Source organism: Bubalus kerabau, chromosome 1 (assembly GCF_029407905.1).
Source record: "Bubalus kerabau isolate K-KA32 ecotype Philippines breed swamp buffalo chromosome 1, PCC_UOA_SB_1v2, whole genome shotgun sequence".
Lineage (NCBI taxonomy): Eukaryota > Metazoa > Chordata > Mammalia > Artiodactyla > Bovidae > Bubalus > Bubalus kerabau.
In genome coordinates, this window is record NC_073624.1 from 137,481,728 (window position 1) to 137,507,916 (window position 26,189).

General features: G+C 40.1%; 1 protein-coding gene across 9 annotated transcripts in view; it reads left to right on the forward strand.

Moving 5' to 3' along the window:
* BICC1 (BicC family RNA binding protein 1) overlaps nucleotides 1–26,189 on the forward strand; it is a 352,390-nt gene that overhangs the window by 279,842 nt on the left and 46,359 nt on the right. For all 9 annotated transcript variants that reach the window (XM_055589551.1, XM_055589552.1, XM_055589553.1 and 6 more), the window contains 10 exons: nucleotides 12,020–12,099; nucleotides 13,898–14,056; nucleotides 15,571–15,624; nucleotides 17,017–17,211; nucleotides 17,679–17,930; nucleotides 20,099–20,230; nucleotides 22,700–22,886; nucleotides 24,690–24,851; nucleotides 25,455–25,651; nucleotides 25,790–25,922. In XM_055589551.1, the coding sequence (XP_055445526.1) occupies nucleotides 12,020–12,099; nucleotides 13,898–14,056; nucleotides 15,571–15,624; nucleotides 17,017–17,211; nucleotides 17,679–17,930; nucleotides 20,099–20,230; nucleotides 22,700–22,886; nucleotides 24,690–24,851; nucleotides 25,455–25,651; nucleotides 25,790–25,922 (1,551 nt within the window). The remainder of the gene's footprint in view (nucleotides 1–12,019; nucleotides 12,100–13,897; nucleotides 14,057–15,570; nucleotides 15,625–17,016; nucleotides 17,212–17,678; nucleotides 17,931–20,098; nucleotides 20,231–22,699; nucleotides 22,887–24,689; nucleotides 24,852–25,454; nucleotides 25,652–25,789; nucleotides 25,923–26,189) is intronic.

Here is a 26,189-nt window from a genome sequence, read left to right on the forward strand (position 1 = left end):
CCATACAGCTTCATATTCCGTATGGAAGGTTGGATCACTGTCAAGTCTTCCTCTCTTCCATAGGATGACACCAGAGAGCTGTGAGCAGATTAATGGGGGCAGGAATCTAAAAAACAAAAATATGGACAAATATTTGACAGTTTTCTGTACTTTTATAGAGGTGCTGAGATCAGAATATTTGAAATGAAAACTATGTTGGGAAGTGCAAGACATATGGTCACCATGGATGTGAGGTTTTGACTCTTTCCACAGATTTATATCTCCTCTCTCTGTATTCTGCCATCTCCCCAAAATAGGGGAGCCATCAATCTATTCCACAACAGTTTGCTAAGAATCTACTTCTTTTTCGGCACTGTTCAGTTCAGTTCAGTTCAGTCACTCAGTCATGTCCGACTCTTTGCGACCCCGTGAACCGCAGCACGCCAGGCCTCCCTGTCCATCACCAACTGCCATGATGCAGTCCACCCAAACCCGTGTCCATTGAGTCGGTGATATCATCCAACCATCTCATCCTTTGTCATCCCCTTCTCCTCTTGCCCTCAATCTTTCCCAGCATCAGGATCTTTTCAAATGAGTCAGTTCTTTGCATCAGTATTGGAGTTTCAGCTTCAGCATCAGTCCTTCCAATGAACACCCAGGAGTGATCTCCTTTAGGATGGACTGATTGGATCTCCTTGCAGTCCAAGGGACTCTCAAGAGGCTTCTCAAACACCACAGTTTAAAAGCATCAATTCTTCGGCACTCAGCTTTCTTTATAGCTCAACTCTCACACCCATACATGACTATTGGAAAAACCATAGACTTGACTAGACTACTTTGTTGGCAAAGTAATGTCTCTGCTTTTTAATATGCTGTCTAGGTTGGTCATAACTTTCCTTCCAAGGAGTAAGCATCATTTTTTAATTTCATGGCTGCAATCACCATCTGCAGTGATTTTGGAGCCCAGAAAACTAAAGTCAGTCACTGTTTCCCCATCTATTTGCCATGAAGTGATGGGACCGGATGCCATGATCTTCGTTTTCTGAATGTTGAGCTTTAAGTCAACTTTTTCACTCTCCTCTTCCACTTTCATCAAGAAGCTCTTTAGTTCTTCTTCACTTTGTGCCATAAGGGTGGTGTCATCTTCATATCTGAGGTTATTGATATTTCTCCCGGCAGTCTTGATTCCAGCTTGTGCTTCTTCCAGCCCAGTGTTTCTCATGATGTACTCTGCATATAAGTTAAATAATCGGGGTGACAATATACAGCCTTGACGAACTCCTTTTCCTATTTGGAACCAGTCTCTTGTTCCATATCCAGTTCTAACTGTTGCTTCCTAACCTGCATACAGGTTTCTGAAGAGGCAGGTCAGGTGGTCTGGTATTACTATCTCTTGCAGAATTTCCCACAGTTTATTGTGATCCACACAGTCAAAGGCTTTGGCATAGTCAATAAAGCAGAAATAGATGTTTTTCTGGAACTCTCTTGCTTTTTTGATGATCCAGCTGTGGAAGTGACAAAATCCATTAAAACAATCCCTCTATCCAGAGAGCTTGAGGGTCGATTCAACAGCAATCAGTTTTATTTTTAGAGCAATATCTTCAAACTTTCATGCCTGAATGAGAGTGGTCCTACAAAGCTGTTAGTTCTGGGGAAGAGGTGACTACATACTTATTTTCTATTTTTCCACCATCCTCCGAGAGTTCTTTTCCTTGTTTTTATGTTTGTTTATACAGTTCATACTTTGATTTTTCATCTCTCCATTAAGTATTTCCAGAATGGGTCTGAATGACACCATAGTGCCTTGTGGTGGCACATGAACCAAGCTTGAGTGGTAACTGTAACACTCATTGAAAGCAGGAGTAGTATTTCAGGCTTTGAGATGAGAGCATTAATTTCAGCCTGGAAGAAGAGCTCACGTCCTGTAGATGCCTTTAAGCAAGAGCGAACAGGGAAAGAAAACTACGATACCCTGGCTGCTTTAGCAGTCTAAACCAGAATTTTGTCATCTTTTCCTCTGTACTTCAAAGACTTGATTTTTTTTTTTTTTTTTTTTTTAAAGAACCATATTCCAAACGAGTGCTGCTTTGAGCCCTGGAGACAGTTCGATGCTACTGGTGATTGTATTGTCTTTGTTGTGTTCATTGATAATTTATATTTCTGGCCACTAGATGGTGCTCTTTCACTTGGTAATATATATGCATTTAAAAAATTGAGTCTTTTTTGCCTTTTATTTTGTTTATTGTTCTGTTGATACAGAGATGGTGGAAAATCAGATTCCTTCTTAAACTGGATCTGGGGTTTCCTGTCCCTATACAGATGCATAGGAATTTTAATGTGATTATGCAACCTGTAATGTAATAGGTTTGCAGATTATCATAGCACTCAATACATGCTATTAATTAGTTTTGTAAGAAAATACACTTTTTTTTCCTATAGAAGCATTTTATGTTACATATACTGGGCTGATACATAAGAGGCTACGGTTACATGTCTTATGTGGCTTGATCTGCTGTGTCCTATGCGTGATTAAGAACAACAAAATGCTGACTGCTGGGTCCTGGAGACCCGGAACCTATGTTTTAGAAGGTGAGTCTGATGAGCAGACATGTTTGAGATATACCAGGCTCCAATCTCCACGGCAGCAGTGAGCACTTCTCGGGGACACTAATGACACAGTGTCTGCCTACCAAACTACCAAGGGTCAAGAGAGTTGAGACCAAAATTTTGAATGTAGACAGCTCTGTGTAAATATTGCCTCTAGGAGTCTTAGTGGGTATAATACGAATAATTAAAGAGAATGGAAATGACAACCAACTCCAGTATTCTTGCCTGGAGATGCCATGGACAGAGGAGCCTGGCAGGCTACACTCCATGGGATTGTGAAGAGTCAGACATGATTGAGCAACTAACACTTTCACTTTCTTTACCTAAGTGTGTTGAAGTTGGCAAGAGTCTTACACAGACAAGATGGTCTCTATTAGGATGGAAGCATGAATGGAGGCAAGCAGGAGCAAGCAGACAGAACACTGTGTGTGGAAGCTCTCCCAGCTTGCAGGGGTTGGACAGACATTTTGCCCTACTTTTTTTAGCCCCTCTCCTTAAATACCTGATATATCAGTTCAGTTCAGTCGCTCAGTTGTATCCGACTCTTTGCAACCCCATGGACTACAGCACACCAGGTCTTCCTGTCCATCACCAACTCCTGGAGTTCACTCAAACTCATGTCCATTGAGTCGGTGATGCCATCCAGCCATCTCATCCTCTGTTGTCCCCTTCTCCTCCTGCCCCCAATCCCTCCCAGCATCAGGGTCTTTTCAAATGAGTCAGCTCTTCCCATCAGGTGGCCTAAGAATTGGAGCTTCAGCTTCAACACCAGTCCTACCAAAGAACATTCAGGACTGATCTCCTTTAGGATGGACTGGTTGGATCTCCTTGCAGTCCAAGGGACTCTCAAGAGGCTTCTCAAACACCACAGTTCAAAAGCATCAATTCTTCAGCACTCAGCTTTCTTTATAGTCCAACTCTTACATCCATACATGACTACTGGAAAAACCATAGCCTTGACTAGATGGACCTTTGTTGGCAAAGTTATGTCTCTGCTTTTTAATATGCTGTTTAGGTTGGTCATAACTTTTCTTCCAAGGGATAATTGTCTTTTTATTTCATGGCTGCAGTCACCATCTGCAGTGATTTTGGAGCCCGAAAAAGTAAAATTTGCCACTGTTTCCACTGTTTCTCCATCTATTTGCCATTAAGTGATGGGACCAGATGCCATGATCTTTGTTTTTTGAATGTTGAGCTTTAAGCCAACTTTTTCACTCTCCTCCTTCACTTTCATCAAGAGGCTCTTTAGTTCTTCTTGACTTTCTGCCATAAGGGTGGTGTCATCTGCATATCCGGAGAGGGCAATGGCAACCCACTCCAGTACTCTTGCCTGGAAAATCCCATGGACGGAGGAGCCTGTTAGGCTGCAGTCCATGAAGTTGCTAAGAGACGGACACGACTTGAGCAGCTTCGCTTTCACTTTTTACTTTCATGCATTGGAGAAGGAAATGGCAACCCACTCCAGTGTTCTTGCCTAGAGAATCCCAGGGACAGGGGAGCCTGGTGGGCTGCCATCTATGGGGTCGCACAGAGTCAGACACGACTGAAGTGACTTAGCAGCAGCAGCAGCAGCATCTGCATATCTGGTTATTGATATTTCTCCTGGCAATCTTGATTCCAGCTTGTGTTTCATCCAGCCCAGCATTTCTCATGATGTACTCTAAATATAAGTTAAATAAGCAGAGTGACAATATACAGCCTTGATGTAGTCTTTTCCTATTTGGAACTGGTCTGTTGTTCCATATCTAGTTGTAATTGTGGCTTCCTGACCTGCAGACATGTTTCTCAAGAGGCAGGTCAGGTGGTCTGGTATTCCCATCACATCTCTTTCAGAATTTTCCACAGTTGATTGTGATCCACACAGACAAAGGCTTTGGCATAGTCAATAAAGCAGAAGTAGATGTTTTCCTGGAACTCTCTTGCTTTTTTGATGATCCAGTGGATGTTGGGAATTTGATCTCTGGTTCCTCTGCCTTTTCTAAAACCAGCTTGAACATCTGGAAGTTCACTGTTCATGTATTGTTGAAGCCTGGCTTAGAGAATTTTGAGCATTACTTTGCTAGCATGTGAGATGAGTGCAATTGTGCGGTGGTTTGAACATTCTTTGGCATTGCCTTTCTTTGGGATTGGAATGAAAACTGACCTTTTCCAGCCCTGTGGCCACTGCTGAGTTTTCCAAATTTGCTGGCATATTGAGTGCAGCACTTTCACGATATCATCTTTCAGGATTTGAAAGAACTCAACTGGAATTCCATCACCTCCACTAGCTTTGTCAGTAGTAATGCTTCCTAAGGCCCATTTGACTTCACGTTCCAGGATATCTGGCTCTCGGTGAGTGATCACATCATCGTGATTATCTGGGTGGTGAAGATCTTTTTTATACAGTTCTTCTGTGTATTCTTGCCACCTCTTCTTAATATCTTCTGCTTCTGTTAGGTCCTTACCATTTTTGTCCTTTATTGTGCCCATCTTTACATGAAGTGTTCCCTTGGTATCTCTAATTTTCTTGAAGAGGTCTCTAGTCCTTACCATTCTGCTGTTTTCCTCTATTCTTTGCATTGATCCCTGAGGAAGGCTTTCTTATCTCTCCTTGCTATTCTTTGGAACTCTGCATTCAGATGGGTATATCTTTCCCATCTAAATATGGCTTCTCTTCTTTTCACAGCTATTTGTAAGGCCTCCTCAGACAGCCGTTTTGCTTGTTTGCATTTCTTTTTCTTGGGGATGGTTTTGATCCCTGTCTCCTGTACAATGTCACGAATTTCCATCCATAGTTCATCAGGCACTCTATCTATCGGATCTAGTCCATTAAATCTATTTCTCACACCTACTGTATGATCATTAGGGATTTGAATTAGGTCATACCTGAATGGTCTAGTGTTTCCCTACTTTCTTCAATTTAAGTCTGATTTTGGCAATAAGGAGTTCATAATCTGAGCCACAGTCAGCTCCTGGTTTTGTTTTTGCTGACTGTATAGAGATTCTCCATCTTTGGATGCAAAGAATATAATCAGTCTGATTTCGGTGTTGACCGTCTGGTGATGTCCATGTGTAGAGCCTTCTCTTGTGTTGTTGGAAGTGGATGTTTGCTATGACCAGTGCATTCTCTTGGCAGAACTCCATTAGCCTTGCCCTACTTCATTCTGTACTTCAAGGCCAAATTTGCCTGTTACTCCAGGTGTTTCTTGACTTAACTACTTTTGCATTCCAGTCCCCCATAATGAATAGGACATCTTTTTTGGGTGTTAATTCTAGAAGGTCTTGTAGGTCTTCACAGAACAGTTCAACTTCAATTTCTTCAGCATTACTCATCAGGGCATAGACTTGGATTACCATGATATTGAATGGTTTGCCTTGGAGAGGAACGGAGATCATTCTGTCGTTTTTGAGACTGCATCCGTGTACTTCATATTGGACTCTTTTGTTGACTATGAGGGCTACTCCTTTTCTTCTAAGGGATTTTCCCCCACAGTTGTAGATATAATGGTTATCTGAGTTAAATTCACACATTCCAATCCGTTTTAGTTCACTGATTCCTAAAATGTAGATGTTCACTCTTGCCATCTCCTTTTTGACCACTTTCAATTTGCCTTGATTCATGGACCTAACATTCCAGGTTCCTATGCAATATTGCTCTTTACAGCATTGAACCTTGCTTCTATCACCAGTCGCATCCACAACTGGGTGGTGTTTTTGCTTTGGCTCCATCCCTTCATTCTTTCTGGAGCTGTTTCTCCACTGGTCTCCAGTAGCATATTGGGCACCTACCGAGCTGGGGAGTTCATCTTTCAGTATCCTATCATTTTGCCTTTTCATACTGTTCATGGGGTTCTCAAGGCAGGAATACTGAAGCGGTTCGCCATTCCCTTCTCCAGTGGACCACATTCTGTCAGAACCTGATACTTAAACATTTTAGAAAGTTTTAACAAACATTGCAGTCTTTAATCTTCACCACATCCCTTCACAGGGCATGTGTCAGAGGGAGGGATTAGAGAACAGGCTGAGGAGCAGAGCCTGAGCCCAGGGCAGCCAACAGGAGGCAGTCTGGGGAGAGTTGGGGCTGGAGTGTGGGCTCTGATTCAGATTGAGGCCAGCTGCTGGGAGGTCTCCCCGGGAGGCTAGATCCATTCCTAGGCTCTGAAGCTCCCTGTGTACTCTTTCTGATTAGGATTGCTTCATCCTGGTCCTAAGGGTGGGGAGCTTTAGAAAATGGTTTCCTCCTCCTTCCCATCCTTCCCTTTCTCTGTCTGCTTCTCCTTCAGTCACACCTTATGAATCATGAAACTCAGTGAAACTATGAGCCATGCCGTGTAGGGTCACCGAAGACGGACGGGTAACGGTGGAGAGTTCTGATGAAAGGTGGTCCACTGGAGAAGGGAATGGCAAACCACTTTAGTATTCTTGGCTTGAGAACCCCATGAACATGTATGAAAAAGCAGAAATGTAGGACACTGAAAGATGAACTCCCCAGGTCAGTAGGTGCCCAATATGCTACTAGAGATCAGTGGAGAAACAGCTCCAGAAAGAATGAAGAGATGGAGCCAAATTGAAAACAACACCCAGTTGTGGATGTGACTGGTTATGGAAGTAAAGTCCGATGCTGTAAAGAACAATACTGCGTAGGAACCTAGAATGTTAGGTCCATGAATCAAGGTAAATTAGAAGTGGTCAAACAGGAGATGTAAAGAGTGAATGTTGACATTTTAGTTATCAGTGAACTTAAATGGACTGGAATGGGTGAATTTAATTCAGATGACCATTAAATCTACTACTGTGGGCAAGAATCCCTTAGAAGAGATGGAGTAGCCCTCATAGTCAACTGAAGAGTCCGAAATGCAGTACTTGGGTGCAATCTCAAAAATGACAGAGTGAACTTTGTTTGTTTCCAAGGCAAACCATTCAGTATCACAGTAATCCAAGTCTATGCCAGAACCAGTAATGCTGAAGAAGCTGAAGGTGAAAGGTTCTATGAAGACCAACAAGACCTTCTAGAGCTAACACACAAAAAAGATGTCCTTATTATCATATTGGACTGGAATGCAAAAGTAAAAAGTAAGAGATACCTGGAGCAACAGGCAAATTTGGCCTTGGAGTACAAAATGAAGGGCAAAAGCTTTTGCAGGGCAAAGCTAACAGAGTTTTGACAAGAGAACACACTGGTCTTAGAAAACACCCTCTTCCAATAACACAAGAGAAGACTCTACACATGGACATCATCAGATAGTCAACACCAAAATCAGATTGATTATATTCTTTGCAGCCAAAGATGGAGAAGCTCTTTACCGTCAGCAGAAACAAGACCTGGAGCTGACTGTGGCTCGTATCATGAGATCCTTATTGACAAATTCAGACTTAAGTTGAAGAAAGTAGGGAAAACCACTAGCTCATTGAAGTATGACCTTAATCAAATCCCTTATGATTATACAGTGGAAGAACAAATAGATTCAAGGAATTAGATCTGATAGAGTGACTGAAGAACTATGGACAGAGGTTTGTGACACTGTATAGGAGGCAGTGATCAAGACCATCCCCAAGAAAAAGAAATGCAAAAAGGCAAAATGGTTGTCTGAGGAGGCCTTACAAATAACTGAGAAAAGAAGAGAAGTGAAAGGCAAAGGAGAAAAGGAAAGATATACCCATCTGAATGCAGAGTTCCAAAGAATAGCAAGGAGTGATAGCCTTCCTCAGCGATCAATGCAGAGAAATAGAAGAAAACAATAGAATGGGAAAGACGAGAGAGCTCTTGATGAAAATTAGAGATACCAAGGGAACATTTCATGCAAAGATGGTCACAGTAAAGGAAATGGTATGGACCTAACAGAAGCATAAGATATTACGAAGAGGTGGCAAGAATACACAGAAGAACTATACTAAAAAGATCTAATGATCCAGATAATCACGATGGTGTGATCACTCGCCTAGAGCCAGGCATCCTGAAATGTGAAGTCAAGTGGGCCTTAGGAAGCATCACTAAAAAGAAAGCTAGTGGAGGTGATAGAATTCCAGTTGGGCTATTTCAAATCATAAAAGATGATGCTGTTAATGTGCTGCACTCAATATGTCAGCAAATTTGGAAAACTCAGCAGTGGCCACAGGACTGGAAAAGGTCAGTTTTCATTCCAGTCCCAAAGAAAGGCAATGCCAAAGAATGTTCAAACTACCGCACAATTGCACTCATCTCACATGCTAGCAAAGTAATGCTGAAAATTTTCCAAGTCAGGCTTCAGCAGTATGTGAACCATGAACTTCCATATGTTCAAGGTGGAATTAGAAACACCAGAGGAACAAGAGATCAAATTGCCAACATCTGTTGGATCATAGAAAAGCAAGAGAATTCCATAAAAACATCTATTTTTGCTTTATTGATTATGCCAAAGCCTTTGACTGCATAGATCACAGCAAAACTGTGGAAAATTCCCATCTTAAAGAGACGGGAATACCGGACCATCATACCTGCCTCTGGAGAAGTTTATATGCAGGTCAAGAAGCAACAGTTAGAACTGGACAGGGAAGAACAGAGTGGTTCCAGATCAGGAAAGGAGTACATCAAGGCTGTATACTGTCACCCTGCTTATTTAACTTACATGTAGAGTACATCATGAGAAATGCTGGGCTGGATGAAAAACAAGCTGGAATCAAGATTGCCAGGAGAAATATCAGTAACCTCAGATATGCAGATGACACCACCCCTATGGCAGAAAGTGAAAGAGGAACTGAAGAGCCTCCTGATGAAAGAGAAAGAGGAAAGTGAAAAAGCTGGCTTAAAACTCAGCATTCTAAAAACTAAGATCACGTCATCTGGTCCTATCACTTCATGGCAAATAGATGGGAAAATATTGGAAATAGTGACAAACTTTATTTTCTTGGACTTCAAAATCACTGCAGATGCTGACTGCAGCCGTGGAATTAAAACTTGCTTGCTCTTTGTAAGGAAAACTATGACCAACCTAGATAGCATATTAAAAAAGAGGCAGTACTTTGCCGACAAAGGTCCATCTAGTCAAAGCTGTGGTTTTTTCCAGTAGTCATGTATGGATGTGAGAGTTGAACTATAAAGAAAGCTGAGTGTTGAAGAATTGATGCTTTTGAACTGTGGTGTTGGAGAAGACTCTTGAGAGTCCCTTGGACTGCAAGGAGATCCAACCAGTCCATCCTAAAGGAAATCAGTCCTGGATATTCATTGGAAGGATTGATGCTGAAGCTGAAACTCCAATATTTTGGCCACCTGATGTGAAGAACTGACTGATTCAAAAAGATCCTGATGCTGGGAAAGATTGAAGGCAGGAGGAGAAGGGGTCGAAAGAGAATGACATGATTGGTTGGTGTCACTGTTTTAATGGACCTGAGTTTGAGCAAGCTTCAGGAGTTGGTGACGGACAGGGAAGCCTGGCATAATGCAGTCCATGGGGTCACAAAGAGTTGGACTTGCCTGAGTGACTGAACTGAACTGGACTGATGAATCATGGCCTTGATGACTGTGAGGTGGAGATGGGCAGGTTAAATCACAATATGAGGAAATACGTGTAGTTTGGTAAAATCTACAGTGAGTCATTTTGCTTATCCTAGTTTATCTTGGTTTAGAAGAACTCACTTCATGGCAAATAGATGGGGAAAAAATGGAAACAGTGGCAGACTTCATTTTCTTGGGTTCCAAAATCCCTGTGGATGGTGACTGCAGCCATGATGTTCAAAGACACTTGCTCCTTTGAGGAAAAGCTATGACAAACCTACACAGCATATTAATAAAGAGTCATCACTCTGGCAACAAAGGTCCATCTAATCAAAACTACGATATTTCCAGTAGTCATTACAAATGTGAGAGTTGGACCATAAAGAAGGTAGAGTGCGACTTTTTAATATGCTTTTTAATATGCTGTGTAGGTTTGTCATAGCTTTTCCTCCAAGGACCAAGTGTCTTTGAATATCATCACACCATCTGCAGTGATTTTGGAGACCAAGAAAATAAAGTCTGTCACTGTTTTTATTTTTTCTCCGTCTATTTGCCATAAAGTGATGGGATCAGATACCATGATCTTAGTTTTCTGAATGTTGAGGAAAGCCAGCCTTTTCACTCTTTTCTTTCACTTTCATCAAAGGCTTTTTGCTGCTGTTGCTGCTAAGTTGCTTCAGTCGTGTCCGACTCTGTGCGACCCCATAGACGGCAGCCCACCAGGCTCCCCCGTTCCTGGGATTCTCCAGGCAAGAATTCTGGAGTGGGTTGCCATTTCCTCCTCCAATGCATGAAAGTGAAAAGTGAAAGTGAAGTCGCTCAGTCGTGTCCGACTTGTAGCGACCCCATGGACTGCAGCCCACCAGGCTCCTCCATCCATGGGATTTTCCAGGCAAGAGTACTGGAGTGGGGTGCCATTGCCTTCTCTGAAGAGGCTCTTTAGGTCTAATATAACAGATCATTTATTTATTTGACTGATTTTTACCTCCCTGCACAAGTCTGTAAGGTCCATGTGGACAGACAGCTTTCTTTTTTGGTCATGGCATGTGGCATGTAGGTTCTTAGTTCCACCACTAGGGATCAAACCCCTCCATTGAAAGTGTGAGGCTGCTGGAGAAGCATAGTAGAGGTTCAGAAAATCTTTACTGAATGAATGAGTGGTTTCCTGCAGACATAGCATGTACTTAGTCACTTTCTTAGTACTAATTCTGAATAAATATTAAATATTCCTGAATGAAGATTTTTTTTTCCTGTCAACTTTGGCCGATAAGAATATCTCTTAAATGATCACATAGTTTAAAGTATGGATTCAGAGTTGGAAGACACTGGATTATAATAAACATCCCTTGAATGATTTTCTGGGGCAAGTTGCTAAACTGCTCTGTGCCTTCGTTTCCTCTGCAGACAATCACCAAACTGTGGTTTACAGCACTTATTATTGTCTGTTTCATTTTAACTATGTACTGTGAAGTGGTACTGCATTGTGGGATTTTTTTTTTTAGTTGAAAAATGCTTTATTTTTAGAGATGTCACCATTAGAATTTAAAATAGGCAGGATATTCACTAAAGAAATTGCTTTACAATACAGGTAGTTTAAAAAAGAAAAAAAGCAAACCATGGTGTAGATTGAATGATTCAGTGCCTTTTAAGCCTTTAGAACAGGTGCTGGAATGTACCAAGAGATGAAGTAATAAATTGAATACATAGACTCCTCACTTGTTTAAAAAATAATTATATGCTATACTTATTTTGCAATTAAATTTAAAGTTACATAGGTTAGCCAGTGTTCAGAAGGAAAAAAAAGCATAGATAAATGCACAGTTGAGTATTTTACATATTTCTGTTTTTATTACAGTGATAACACATCTAGAATAAATCAAATATTAAATGTATTATGGAATCATTTTTTCTTATATTGTAACATAAGTTTTAAAACAGAGCTTAGGGGTTTCGTATGAGCTCTTTGTTCTTGATTTCTTACAGATCCCCACATTAAGGTTTCTGGAAAGAAAGAAGATGTTAAGGAAGCCAAGGAAATGATCATGTCTGTCTTAGACACAAAAGTAAGTGAATGTTAAAGACACTCAGATGTCAGAATCTTGTCTCTGCAAGGGGCTACTTCATGCTGTTATGAAAGAACTATTTGGAGAAGAAAAACCAGGAGAAAATAATGGTGGGTTTTAAAATAAGCTCTTGATTCTACAATGGATGTAAAGGTCTGTTTCAAATTTGTATAGGTTCTCTCATGTTGGGTAATTAAATAATACTTTCTCTCTCTATATATATACTTAAATACATAACATGTATATGTGTGTGTGTCTTTCTGTGTAAGTGCGTATGTGTGTTTATGCCATCGTCAGAAATAGACACTGACCTTGATTAATATAGAGCAAGTAATAATGACTGCAAGAATTTAGCATATTTGCTTTTATGATGTCAGTGGAAAACCAAAATTATGTTCTGTATAGCTGTGTGTGTGATGGCATGCAATCTGCCAGTGTGTCTGGTATGTTCTCTCTCTCTACAGGTACGTGTAGAGAGAGACAATAGAGAAATGAAAATATTTAAAAATGTATACTTGTTTTTGAGAATTTATTTTAATAAACACTTCTAAATCACTTACTCTATGCCAGGCACTTAGCTACATCATTTACAAATATTAATTTGTTTAATCCTCATAACAAGCTCAGGAAAGAGATATATTTACACAGGATAGCATAGCTGATAAGTGGGGAGGTGGGTTCAAATCCAGTCTGTCTGGTTCTTAGGTTCTGCCACCTAATATTTCATTGAAATTATTTTTAATCTCTTCTCTTAATCCCTATTTTTTGTTCCTTTTTGTTGCTGTTGTACTTTTTTAAGAAAATAATTATTCATCCTATAATTATTAAAAATTTTGCAATATCCAAAAAAGGTTATCTTTTTTTCTTTTTTTTAGTGGTTAACTAAAATAACTAAGTTTAAAAACCAAAGTATTTAATGGATCTAAGTTTAAAATTTAAGAATTCAGAAAGTGTATAACTACTGATCTTTTAAAAATCTTGCTGTATTTTGACTTTTTAATTTTACTTTGTAAGGACTGAAGAATTTCAATATCAATATTATAAATGAGAAAACATTTCATGTTAGTCTTTATAATTTTACAGCACTGCATTTCCCCAAATTAAATACATGAATTCCAGTCTGCCTATAATTGTTCATTGTGCCTTAAAATTTTACATTTGCCTTTAATATAGTTAATCTTACACTCTGTGCTGGTTTCCTTAAGCCATTTTACTCCTGGAGATATATACTTTGTGATTTCTTCCTCACTCTTCTTCCTCCCTGCAAGAATAATTTACCTACTTTGTAAAGTTTGCCATACAGTGATAGAGAAGTTGTGAAAATGTTTGTAAATCCTTTTTTTATTCAGTTTTGAGCTTTATTTTTGTTTCTAGTTTTCTATCATTGTTCAGCGTTTCTACTAAGATACATTTATTCACTCTTGCAATTTTTTTTTACCTGTTTTTCAGTTATTTGAATTCATTTTCATGAATAATATCTATTAAAGAAAAAAAAGTAATTTATTTGTAATTGTAACTAATTTGACTTGAATACTACTGTCCAAAAAAATTATCTTGGTAAAGAGTATATCTTCCTATTTCTTCGGACAGATTTGTCTTTAAATGAAACATTTTTTATGAGCCAAGGATATATAGGTAAAATTGAAAAATTTATAGATCAAGATGATCTTAAGAAATCTCTAAGAACTTCCACGGGGTCACTTTTTGTTAATCTTGTTCCCTTGGGGTAAACGTGTCTTTTTATGAGTTGTTCTTTCCTTTTTCGTACATCAAGAAATAATACATTATTTCCACGTAGAGCAATCGGGTCACCTTGAAGATGGATGTCTCACACACAGAACATTCTCATGTAATCGGCAAAGGGGGCAACAATATTAAAAAGGTGATGGAAGAAACAGGATGCCACATCCACTTCCCAGACTCCAACAGGAATAATCAAGCAGAAAAAAGCAACCAGGTGCTGGGACTTTTCACGTGAAATTTTATGGGACAGATTAAAGCTTGGATTTCCTGTATGTGCATCTTTTGGGGGAGATGAGAACAAAAGAGTACTTGTGAAGATGGCAGGTAGTATGGATTGTATGTCCCCCTCAAAGGAGACTGAAAGTGCTCAGCTTTTTTAAAGAGGTGCATTGTAGATAGGCCTTAAATTCTTGATCTCTAAATGGTTGGTAAAAGAGAGGGAAGGTTGTCATGGCAACATTAAATGAAGTCCTTGCAGAAAGGCTCAGAAGGCATGCGAGTTAGGAAAGGATCTGAAAGCTCGCCTAGTCCGGGCACCTGTTGATAGCTGGGATTCTGTCTACAGCATCACACGAGTGCTCCTCCAGGTACCCCGGGTCACCTGAGCGGTGATGTGCAAGGGTCCGACTTTCTCACGTTGGCTGAATTATGTCTCTCTTTTATGCCCCCCTCCTTTTTTTTTCTAGTTCTTGGGTTTGGAAACAAATGGAGCTCATGCGTCTACATCAAAATGCTGTCAGTACTTGAAGAACAGATAGTGTTCTTTGTATTGTTTGAAAGTTTTCTCTCCTCTAATCATGATATTAGAACTCTAATCATGATATTAGAACCTGGGTGGCTCAGGGGTAAAGAACACACTTGCCAGGGCAGGAGACCCAGGTTCTATCCGATTCCTAGGTTGGGAAGATCCCCTGGAGGAGGAAATGGCAACCCACTCCAGTATTCTTGTCTAGGAAACCCCATGAACAGAGGAGCCTGGTGGGCTACAGTCCATGAGGTCGCAAAGAGTTAGACACAATTTAGCAACTAAACGACAGAGAAACTATGTTGGCCACAAAGATGACTAAGACACAGTCTTTTCTCTTTGGGGACCGATGGTGACAGTGGCATATATACACAAGAAACTAGACAGAAAGCCATGGTAAAAAGCAAGAGAGGCTGTTATCTGACAACATGGTGTGGGCATGACCCATGAGAACACTGTCCTGGAGCCCCACACTCTCGCCCTAATACCAAGAGCAGTTCCTCAATTGCTGGATCATAGGAAAGCCTAGAAGATCCTGAGAAAGGGCTGGTGGAGCAACAGTGCTTTTTGCCAACCAGCATGGAAGTAGTCCGTTACTTTGTGAATATACGGTGGCAGTATCATGGCACATTGATGCCCATCTCGTGTGCAAAGAGTTTAAACAAAAGGGGGAAAATGCAGTGAATACAAGAAAATGGGAAGAGGGTGGGAGGCCCCCTGTGGGCTGGGAGGTTTTAGGTAAGTCCAGGAGGTAATGTTGGTCAACAGACACAGATCACCAGAGCTTGTTAAAATGCAGATTCTTATTAAGTAGGTCTGGGTTGGTGCCTGAGATCCTTCATTATTAACCAACTCCGAGATAAAGACCATGCTTGTACCATGCTGTTTTATCCTGGATGACACTTTGGGTAGTGAGGGAGTAGACAGCTGAGAAAGTGGATGTGGATTCAAGAACAATAAATCTGTGTTTTTTACTTTTGCAGGTATCTATAGCAGGACAACCAGCAGGAGTAGAATCTGCCCGAGTTAGAATTCGGGTAAGTATTGATTCCTTTTTGTACTATAAAGCAATGTCAGCAATGTTGGCATTATAAGGCAGTAAAAATATTGTAATTTATCAATTTATAACCAGATCATATGTTCAACATGTAGGAAAGAGTGACAAAAGTTATTTTAATGTCTCAAAGATGCTTCTTAGAGATGGTCTAAATTTTACCTGGCTCTGTTGCTCTGATGGTTTTGAAATGATCAAAAAGATGCCTGAGGAAAAATGCCACAGGCAATTCAAGTTATAAACTCAGGTTTTGCAGAAGTCTCCTTCTATTTAAAAACTTCAGATAGCCTACCCAAGCTTATGGCTGTAATAAAAGCATTATTTTTTTTAAAAAATCTTAAATTATTGAAGGATGATTGCTTTACAATGTTGTTAGTCTACTGTACAATGAAGTAAATCATGTATATGCTGCTGCTGCTAAGTCGCTTCAGTCATGTCCTACTCTGTGCGACCCCATAGATAGCAGCCCACCAGGCGCCCCTGTCCCTGAGATTCTCAAGGCGAGAACACTGGAGCGGGTTGCCATTTCCTTCTCCAATGCATGAAAGTGAAAAGTGAAAGTGAAAGTGAAGTTGCTCAGTCATGTCTGACTCCTAGCGACCCCATGGACTGCAGCCTACCAGGCTCCTCCGTCCATGGATTTTTCAGGCAAGAGTACTGGAGTGGGGTGCCATTGCCTTCTCCAATCATCTATATGTGTGTGTGTGTGTGTGTGTGTGTGTGTGTATAAATGGGGCCAGTGGCTTCTATATTTTAAAAGAATATATAAAGGCAAATTTAATTTAGAGATTTTTGTTTACTGTCTATAAAAACTACACTCCCACGTAGGGACCGGGAGACTTCCAGCATATTGCGTTTTGAGTTACAGTGGAATTTTGATGAAAACATAAGCTGCACTAATTTTGTGTTGCAGGATGAGGGAGTCGAGGGGTACTGGGGAAATGAACACATTTTCAATAGGTTTCCCATATTTTTCTGCATTTGCTTCTTTTTGTCCCCATTCTCTACAAGGATGGTGTTTAAAAAAATTAATGCACATTTAATTTTCATCTTGAGAAAAAATCCCGTCTTGAGAATGAATGAATCACACATATCTCTAAATGAATGGGCTTCGCTAGTGGCTCAGAAGGTAAAGAATCTGCCTGCAATGCACGAGATCCGGGTTTTATCCCTGGGTCAAGAAGATTCCCTGGAGGAGGGCATGGCTACCCACTCCAGTATTCTTGCCTGGAGAATTCCATGGACAGAGGAGCCTGGCGGGCTACAGTCCTTGGAGTTGCAAAGAGTCAGACATGACTGAGCGACTAACATTTTCACTTTCAGTAACTATGCAGTGACCTAACTGTCTGCTCTGGGTTCTATGATTTCGTTTTAGGAGCTGCTTCCTTTGGTGCTGATGTTTGAGCTGCCAATTGCTGGAATTCTTCAACCAGTGCCTGATCCTAATTCCCCCTCTATTCAGCACATATCACAAATGTACAACATTTCAGTGTCATTTAAGCAGCGGTCCCGAATGTATGGTGCTACGGTGATAGTACGGGGGTCTCAGAATAACACAAGCGCTGTGAAGGTGAGTGGTGTAGGTCATTCCAGACACTGTAGGTACAGGAACCATAGAGTTTTATTTTTAAAGGATTTTAAGACAAATTCGTTTTCTGGAATTTTTTCTCTCATATTGCATTCTGGTTCCCATTTTTATTTATTTATTTTAAAAATATTTGTTTGTTTATTTGGCTGTGTTGGGTCGTAGTTGTAGCATATGGGATCCTTCACTGTGGCTGTGGGCTTCTCTGGTTGCTAGCACATGGGCTTAGTTGCCCCTCGACATGTGAATCTTAGTTCCCTGACCAGGGATCGAACCTGCATGCCCTGCATTGGAAGGCAGATTCTTAACCACTGGACCACCAGGAAGGCCCCACATTCTGGCTTTTAGGACATGTTGAATTTTTCCATAGCTGTCAGAAGCGCAGTAGAACCTCTCCCTTCAGTGTGGACGGCTATCACATGGGACTATTCCTCTCTCACCTGTTCTCCTAGGAAGGAACGGCCATGCTGTTGGAACATCTTGCCGGGAGCTTGGCGTCCGCTATCCCCGTGAGCACGCAACTGGATATCGCAGCTCAGCATCATCTCTTTATGATGGGTCGAAATGGAAGCAACATCAAACATATCATGCAGAGAACGGGTGCTCAGATCCACTTTCCCGATCCCAGTAATCCACAAAAGAAATCCACCGTCTACCTCCAGGGCACCATTGAGTCTGTCTGTCTTGCAAGGCAGTATCTCATGGTAGGCTTACTGAAATTAATGGTGCAGGTTTTTTAACCTCTCTGGGTACAGTGTATGTTGCTGCACATGCTGTAGCAATGTGGTAGTTATGGAAGCACTTTGGAATTCTGGTTTAATAAGGAAGTTTCTTGGTAAAAGAAAGTAAAAGAATAAGGTACATGGTGCCTCCCAGATTTAATTTCATTTTGTGGGTAATTCTCTTGCAGTATTTGTTTTTATAAATTTAAACAACTGAAGAGGTTACATGGAAATAATCGGCTATATTTTGTGGAAGGTGGTTATTTTTATTTGACATTTAGCATTAGTTTATGTTTGACAAAAAAAAACCACTGTTTAAACAGAGCAACTAAAAATTAATAAATTAAAAATTTTACCCTACCCTCAAAGATAATAAATTTTGGTAGCATGAAACATTTGAACATTTCATAAATCTTTTGTACCATTTTAAAAATGCTATAGTGTTTGAGCCGTGAATTTGAGTGTCATGAATTGAAAGAAAATAAGTTACATAATTTACTGCTTTCAGTTTATACTATTCAACCTATCCTTCCTATATTCATTAAAAACCCAGTGTGTAGGTTGATACATATTAACAAAATGGACTGACATACCATGTATTCTTATTAAAAAATACCATTATATTCTCCATTCTGGCTAGACCTTTAGTGACATTTGAATCCATAAGCTTTAGACATGACCTTTACTGTTATTAACTTGCAGAATCTGTTTTTGAGAAACCTTCAGAAAATCCAGATGTGTATTGTTGATTCCATTCCTCTGACAGATGAAAACGTGTTATAATCACTAAGAATTATGATACATTATTTTAAGAAATTAATTTCATTGTGAATGATTTTTTTTTTAGCTAAGCTTACTTAGGCTACTTTTAGTATACTGCTAGTTAGACAGCATATTTGTATCCAAAGATTATTATGATTACTCTTCATACTTTCTTTTTTCACACTTTTCAAGTTTTTAGATACTGAGTTCAGTGAAATTTTCAAGCGATCAGCACTGTTATGAATTCATATTCATACTGTGCTCATACCTGACAAAAATACAGGTATGCAATGAGACATATTATTATTACTGCACAATACTGAAAGTTTGAGAGAGAAATTAAAAGGCTTTAACTTAAATTTTAAATGGTATCACCCTTTTTTTATAGCAACGTCCTTATAAACATCTCTTTTCCAGAAGAGAAATGGAACATGGTGATTTCTTTTTAATTCTGTTATGTTTGACAGTAACTTTTTCCAATACTTATGTACAAACCCATCGATCTGTACATCACAAAAAATGTGGGATGTAGTTCCTATACTCAGTAGATGAGGAGCCAGGAAGAAAGAATCAGAGAAAATGTACAAGTGCTAAACGCTGCTATGCTGAAGAGTGAGACAGTTACAGGAAAGGGTGACAGTAGCCGTTTCCTCCAGGAAGGAGGTGAGGTTTGAGCTGCATCGAAGGAGAAGTAGGACTTGGGTTGGCAAAGAAGCCTTGTGATGAGTTAAGATACCGAGGAACAGAATCTGTTGCAAAGACTGTCCATAGGTTGGTGTAGTTTGGAGAAGGGGCAGACATACACCGAGAGACCTGTGACTGCACAAGCAAAGTGGGTGGAAGTGTGGAGATTTTTAAATTCTGATATATGTTTAGATTTCATTCAGGAGACAGTAAAAAGCCTCCACTGTAAGTCTTTGAGCCGGACCACAAGATTACTACCCTTCATGTAGTTGAGATTATAGTTTCTGGCACCACCAACAAAGCTGAAGTCAGAGAATGGAAGAATTTTTCCAAGGTGGAAGAATTTTTCCAAGGTGGAGAGTAGGGGAAAAAAAAAAATTCATGGCCAGAAAGAGAAACACAAGACACTTATTTCCATCATCCAGAAGATAGTTTCTACCCCTCAATATTCTTTCCACGCCAGCCTTCTAAGCTATGTGAAGGTATATAATTTAGCTTCGACACTTTGGTTTATTCTTTTTTAATTAAACTTTTTATTTTGTATTGGAATACAGCTGATTAACAGCATGATAGTTTCTGGTGGACAGCAAAGGGACTCTTATTCTTTAAATCTATAAAATGTTGTGTTATCTGTAGGCATGTTAAATTATTGGATGTATAAACAGTGTTTTACCTCCCACACTTTCCACTGTGGCATTTTCTAGGGTTGTCTTCCCCTTGTGCTGATGTTTGATATGAAGGAAGAAATTGAAGTCGATCCACAGTTCATTGCTCAGCTGATGGAACAGCTCGATGTCTTCATCAGTATTAAACCAAAGCCAAAACAGCCAAGCAAGGTGGGTTCAGAGTCTGGGCCCAAAGAGAACCAAGTATCATATCACATTCAATATAGTGTGATTTTCATATAAATGAATATCTGCATATACATGACACTTGATTTCTATATAATAGACACTGTTACATATTATATTTTACTTTATATAAAGGCAAATTTGTAACAGCATTTGTTATTGATCATTTTCTTTATATATGTGTTGCTTTTTGGAGTCTATTTGTGACCATTATTTTAATTACATATATGGGAAGGAGACTTTTCTGTTTTCTTAATTTGCAGTCTGGTAACTTTAAGCTTTACGAAGTTGCCACAGAGTTGGTAAGGCTAAATGTTGTGTTATGTCCACGTGTGTGTACAGATCCAAAGCAGTTTTAAAAATGCTTGGTTTATTTACTACTTGTGAGCCACTAAGCTAGCCCTGGAGGTTTGAAGAATAGGTGCCCGCCCATTCGCTTTCATAAATACTTCAAATAATTAAGGGTCCCTAGTTCAGTTTTCTTGGAGCGTCTCTTTTAAGATGTTGCAAAATTTCAGTAATTACATGTGCTGTCAAAAATTTAATGGGATAGGTCTGATGATATTAAGTGCTGGTAAGAATATGAGGAAAGAGAAATGTTCCTGCATTAAACTGGGTAAGTTGGCCCAAGCACTTTAAAAGTAGTTTGTGATCATCTGATCATAAAAACACTGATATTCTACCACCAGCGATTCTATGTCTAGTCACACGTGCTGAGGAAACCTTTGTATCAGAAGTTAATCGACAAGAGTAGTGTTGAATAAAAAAACCAAGTTGATGAAGTAAATCAGAAAGAGGAAACCAAATATCATATACTAATGCATATATATGAAATCTAGAAAGATGGTACTGATGAACCTATTTGCAGAGCATCAGTGGAGATGCAGACATAGAGAACCGACTTATGCACATGGTCGGAGGGGGAGGAGAGGAGAGGGCGGGATGTATGGAGCAAGTTACATGGAAACATACAGTACCATATGGAAAATAGACAGTGGGAATTTGCCGTATGACTCAGGGAGCTTAAACCAGCGCTCTGCGATGACCTAGAGGGTGGAATGGGGAGAGAGGTGGGGAGGGATGTGCAGGAGGGGAGGGGACATGAGTATGCCTATGGCTGATTCATGTTGGTGTTTGGCAGAAACCAACCCAATACTGTAAAGCAATTATCCTTCAATTAAAAATAAATAAATTTTTAAAATGTGAAAAAAAATAAGTTACACAACAATGTATACTAAATGATAACATATATTTTTATTATAGTAGATAAAACGCCAAACAGTCGTGCCTTTAAAATTTCTAAACTATGAATTTTATCATATATGCATATGGCACATATATAAAAATATGTATTGTTATATATGTGTATGTATGCAAATAATGTGGTAGTCAGGGTCCAACATGAGAAAAAAAATCATGCCTTCCTCAAAGAAAACTTTAAAGGAAAAGATAGGATTGATTCTAAATGAGCTTGCTATAGTGAGTTTAAAATTAGAGAATAGGACATTAACTTTATGCATTGTGAAGCTTCATATTGGAGTAATTTGAGTTGACTAGAATCACTGTAGGTAGTATTAGGATGAAAAGATGCAAACAGAAGAGACTTTGCACGTGACGATGGACAGGCCCAGGAAGAGTTCTGGAGTTCAGCAAGAAGTGAGCAGAGGTCAGGGGAAAATGGTAAATGAGAGCTCTGAAACCTTGCCGCATCCCAGAGCTTTTTAATGATGCCTCCCTGGCCTCCGGGCTGACCACTGCTTTAACTGCTTTGTCAGCCACACATTTTCTTTATTTTCCATTGGAGGCTTTCCCTCATGGGTTCAGATTTCCAATTCTCTAGATGAGTCCATTGAGGAAAAAAAGATTTATTGTTTGGGAATTTATTTCGCCATAAGCTTTGCCATAGATATGTCATCAGCGAGGAAGAGCGGTACCTCCAGGTCCGTTAACTGGAAGACTGTGAATGTCTGATGTAAATGACCAGTACCGTGCAGTCTATCTGTGGTGACAAATTTGATTTTTTAAAGCTGAGATAAATGGGGGGAGCCTTAATGTAGAGACAAGAGGATGTAAGCGAGAATGGGTTGTAGGACAGCCGGGCCTAGGCTCCTCTAGCACCCCCTGCATCTGCCCTGTGACTTTGGGTCTTCGCTGAACACGAATAATAATTTCACCCCGTAAGGTTCTGCAGGAATTAGAGTATTTGTGCAGCTTCCATCACAGCGTCTGGGATGGAGGACACACCGAGTAAGTGGTAATTAACCTTTTATGCTTTTACCGAAAGGAGTAAACTTAGGAAATAAGTGGTTAGAATTTGCAGTTGACTTTAAGGCAGCATTAATCCATACCCTGAGTGGAATTCTTATTATCATACTCATTTTCTCACCCCCTTCCGCAGTTCATTGTAGACTACTTGCGTGTCACTTTTTTCTTTCTCATTATGTGTTTTCATAGTCTGTGATTGTGAAAAGTGTTGAGCGAAATGCCTTAAATATGTATGAAGCAAGGAAATGTCTCCTCGGACTTGAAAGCAGTGGGGTTTCCATAGCAACCAGCCCGTCCCCAGCGTCGTGCCCCGCCGGCCTGGCATGTCCCAGCCTGGATATCTTAGCTTCTGCAGGCCTTGGACTCACTGGACTAGGTATAAAATTTATTATTACAGCCCTTCTCCGTCACCAGGGGATTGCTTATCCGGTTCCCTTTCTTTCTACTGTCTGGGGCTACATTTTAGAGGCTCTTTTTTCCTTCTTTACGTCCTGTGATCAGGTGAAAAGCAACACAACTCGGATCAATCTATTTTGATTTTTTTTTTTTTTTTTTTTTTTGGTTAGACTCTCTGGATTTCTTTTTATTTCTGCATAAATAATCAAGGTCTTGCTGTTTTATTTTCGGTGGCTGTGTTCGTTCTTCTAAATTAAGAATGCCATGGAGAGTGAAGTGAGCAGGCTGACTATAATTTATGTGTTTGTTCTTTCCTGCATTTGCAATATTGCCATCGGTCCCTAGAGATAAAGATTATCCAGTTTGCTTTACAAAAAGTAATTGCAAATCTGTATGTGGGGTGGGCAGAGGGGGAGGTGAAGGCAAGCGGAACTGCACTCCCAGTGGTGCCTTTTGCCTCGTCCAGACACAAAGGAAACCTAGCCTGCAGCCACCGTGGGAAGTGAATGGACCTGCATTTGTATCTGAGGTAAAGAAGAGAAAGGTGAAAGAAAACATCACCTTGGTGCTTTAGTTTTTTAAGAAAGCAGGGTGAGCCATTTAATAGTCATGGTGTGATACGAACTGTCTCATTTACAGATTCCCGTTTTGTTGGATAAAGTTCATTGCTATATTACAGTTATTCTAGGTTCACTTCTTTTTTGTACATTTTAAGTAGCTTGTGTATAAAAAGTTAATGCACTAACCCTCACAAATCATTCTGCCTTAGTGTTGATTTGAAACAAAAAAGACTCTTGTGCGTGCATGCTCAGTCACTCCCATCATGTCCAACTCTTTGCGACCCCAGGGACTGTAGCCTACCAGGCTCCACCATCCATGGGATTATCCCAGCAAGAGTACTGAAGTGGGTTGCCATTTCCTCTTCCAAGGGTTCTTCCGACCCAGGGATCGAACCCACATCTTCTGCGTCTCCTGAATTGGCAGGTGGATTCTTTACCCATGAGCTACCTGGGAAGCCCTAACAAAAATCTCTCAGCAGTCTTTAAATTTTTTAGTAGCTATTCTAGCTTTTTAAAGATGTAATGTGGTTATAATATGATGAAGTAGCCCAGACACCATTAGAAGTAAAGACAAATTTTCCCCCTTGGCCTGTAATCTCCTAAAGCTGTCCCTTCCACTGGAGATGCTGAACAGAGTTGTAAGAATACAGCACTGCTTGTAAGTCAGGAAATGCCAGTCAGGCACTTTGGTAGGAACTGAGATCTTCTTTCAAACGTGGTATGAAAGCTTTTTCAGGGAGGCCAGCCTCTCTGCAGATGAACCAAAGGAAGCTGTCCTGTTGCAGGAAAACATTTCCCAATTCACTGCTAATTGTAAGTGGTTTAGAAAGAGTTTTTTTTTTTTTTTTTTTAAAGCAGATGACACGTGAGTTACGCAGAGAAATTAAAATTGGGTTTCCACTTGAGCACAGTTTCATTCATACTGGCTCATTGAAATGATGGCGACGCAGCTGGTGGTGCTCCAGGCCCTGGGGTCTATCCTGGTCTGAGCTCCCCTGTCCTTCCGTTTCTGGATCTGTTTGTGGACAAACAGGGTCCAGTGTTGGAGCTGTGTATCATGTGGTATTTCATGTGAATATTTGAAAGAAGGTTATCTGTCACTCATACCTTATGACTGGAAAACATCAGATTCTATGAACGTGCGCTCCTAACGGCGATATCGATGCTGTCTGTATATTACAATCTTGAATTTATGTGTATTGACTTTACATTCATCTTTTCAGGTCTTTTGGGACCCACCACCTTATCTCTCAACACTTCGACAACCCCAAACTCACTCTTAAATGCTCTGAATAGCTCAGTCAGTCCTTTGCAAAGTCCGAGTTCTGGCACCCCCAGCCCCACGTTGTGGGCACCTCCACTTGGTAATACGTCGAGTGCCACAGGTCAGTAGTATTTAAGTACAATCGAAGGCGTGTATTCTTAGGTATTATTGGTTTTTAAGTAAAATTTACTAGTGGTTCCATTTCCTCAGGGAACAATTATGGCTCAGAGCATACTGCAGCCAAAAAATTCTCCAAAGTGTCAGTCAGTTAAAATGAAGCATAATTAAACAGTGAGTTTTTCATAAAAGTAATATGTAATCTTCAGATGTGACAAGCAGATCAGGAAAAAGAGCATGATGCACGTAGAGCAATGGCAGAAACGCCTGCGGGTCACTGACCTGGTAATTAGGAAATGCAGATTCTAGTCTGACAAATTTGCTTAGTAGTCAAATGCACTTGCAAAGTCTAGCTATTAATAGTCTCTTTGTCTGTACAATGAAGAGCTTAGATTAAATACTCTCTAAAATGTTGTTCCATTCTAATACTCGTATGTTTTTATATTAATGTGTTAAACCTATTAACGGAGGTATCAAAATTGAATTTTCTTCAGCATTGACAGCAACAAAAGTGACTTTTTTGTTGTTACTTGAAATAACAAAACAATGCTTCTTGATTCTGAGTTGCTTCGTGTCTAATACCTGTCTTCCTGAAATGCTGTTGTAGGTTTTTCTGCTATACCACACCTTATGATTCCATCCACTGCCCAAGCCACGTTAACCAATATTTTGTTGTCTGGAGTACCCACTTATGGGCACACAGCTCCATCTCCCCCTCCTGGCTTGACGCCTGTTGATGTCCATATCAACACTATGCAGACAGAAAGCAAAAAAATCTCCGCTGCTTTAAATGGACACACACAGGTAATGCCCTTCAGCAAGAAGCTTGTGACTTACGCTGTTCGTAAAGGATAAGCCACTGGTAACATATTTAAACTTTTACCTGAAATGAATTGTAGGATTGTGACCATATCTCTGTGCTATTTTCTACCGTTATTTCAGTCTCCAAGTTTAAAATATGGTGCAATATCCACTTCATCGCTTGGAGAAAAAGTGCTGAGTGCGAATCACGGTGATCCATCCCGGCAGACGGCTGGATCTGAGCAGACATCTCCCAAATCAAACCCCACGGAAGGTATCTTTCCTTCTGAACTTCAGCCTGCTCTGTTGATTGGATAAAGGGATCGTAAAAGTCTATGCAGTGATTTTTGAGTTGGTTTTGCTGACTAGTTATGACTCACCCTGCCTCAGGGATGCAGAAGGACAGCATCTTGAACAAGGTTCCAAAGAACATGGTGAAAGAGCGCTTCCCATTCCATCAGGACTCCTAAATTAAAGTGAATGTAATTGTGCAGCAGGAAAGCATTAATTTGCTGTGTAATTTTTTTCCAAGTAGAGTATT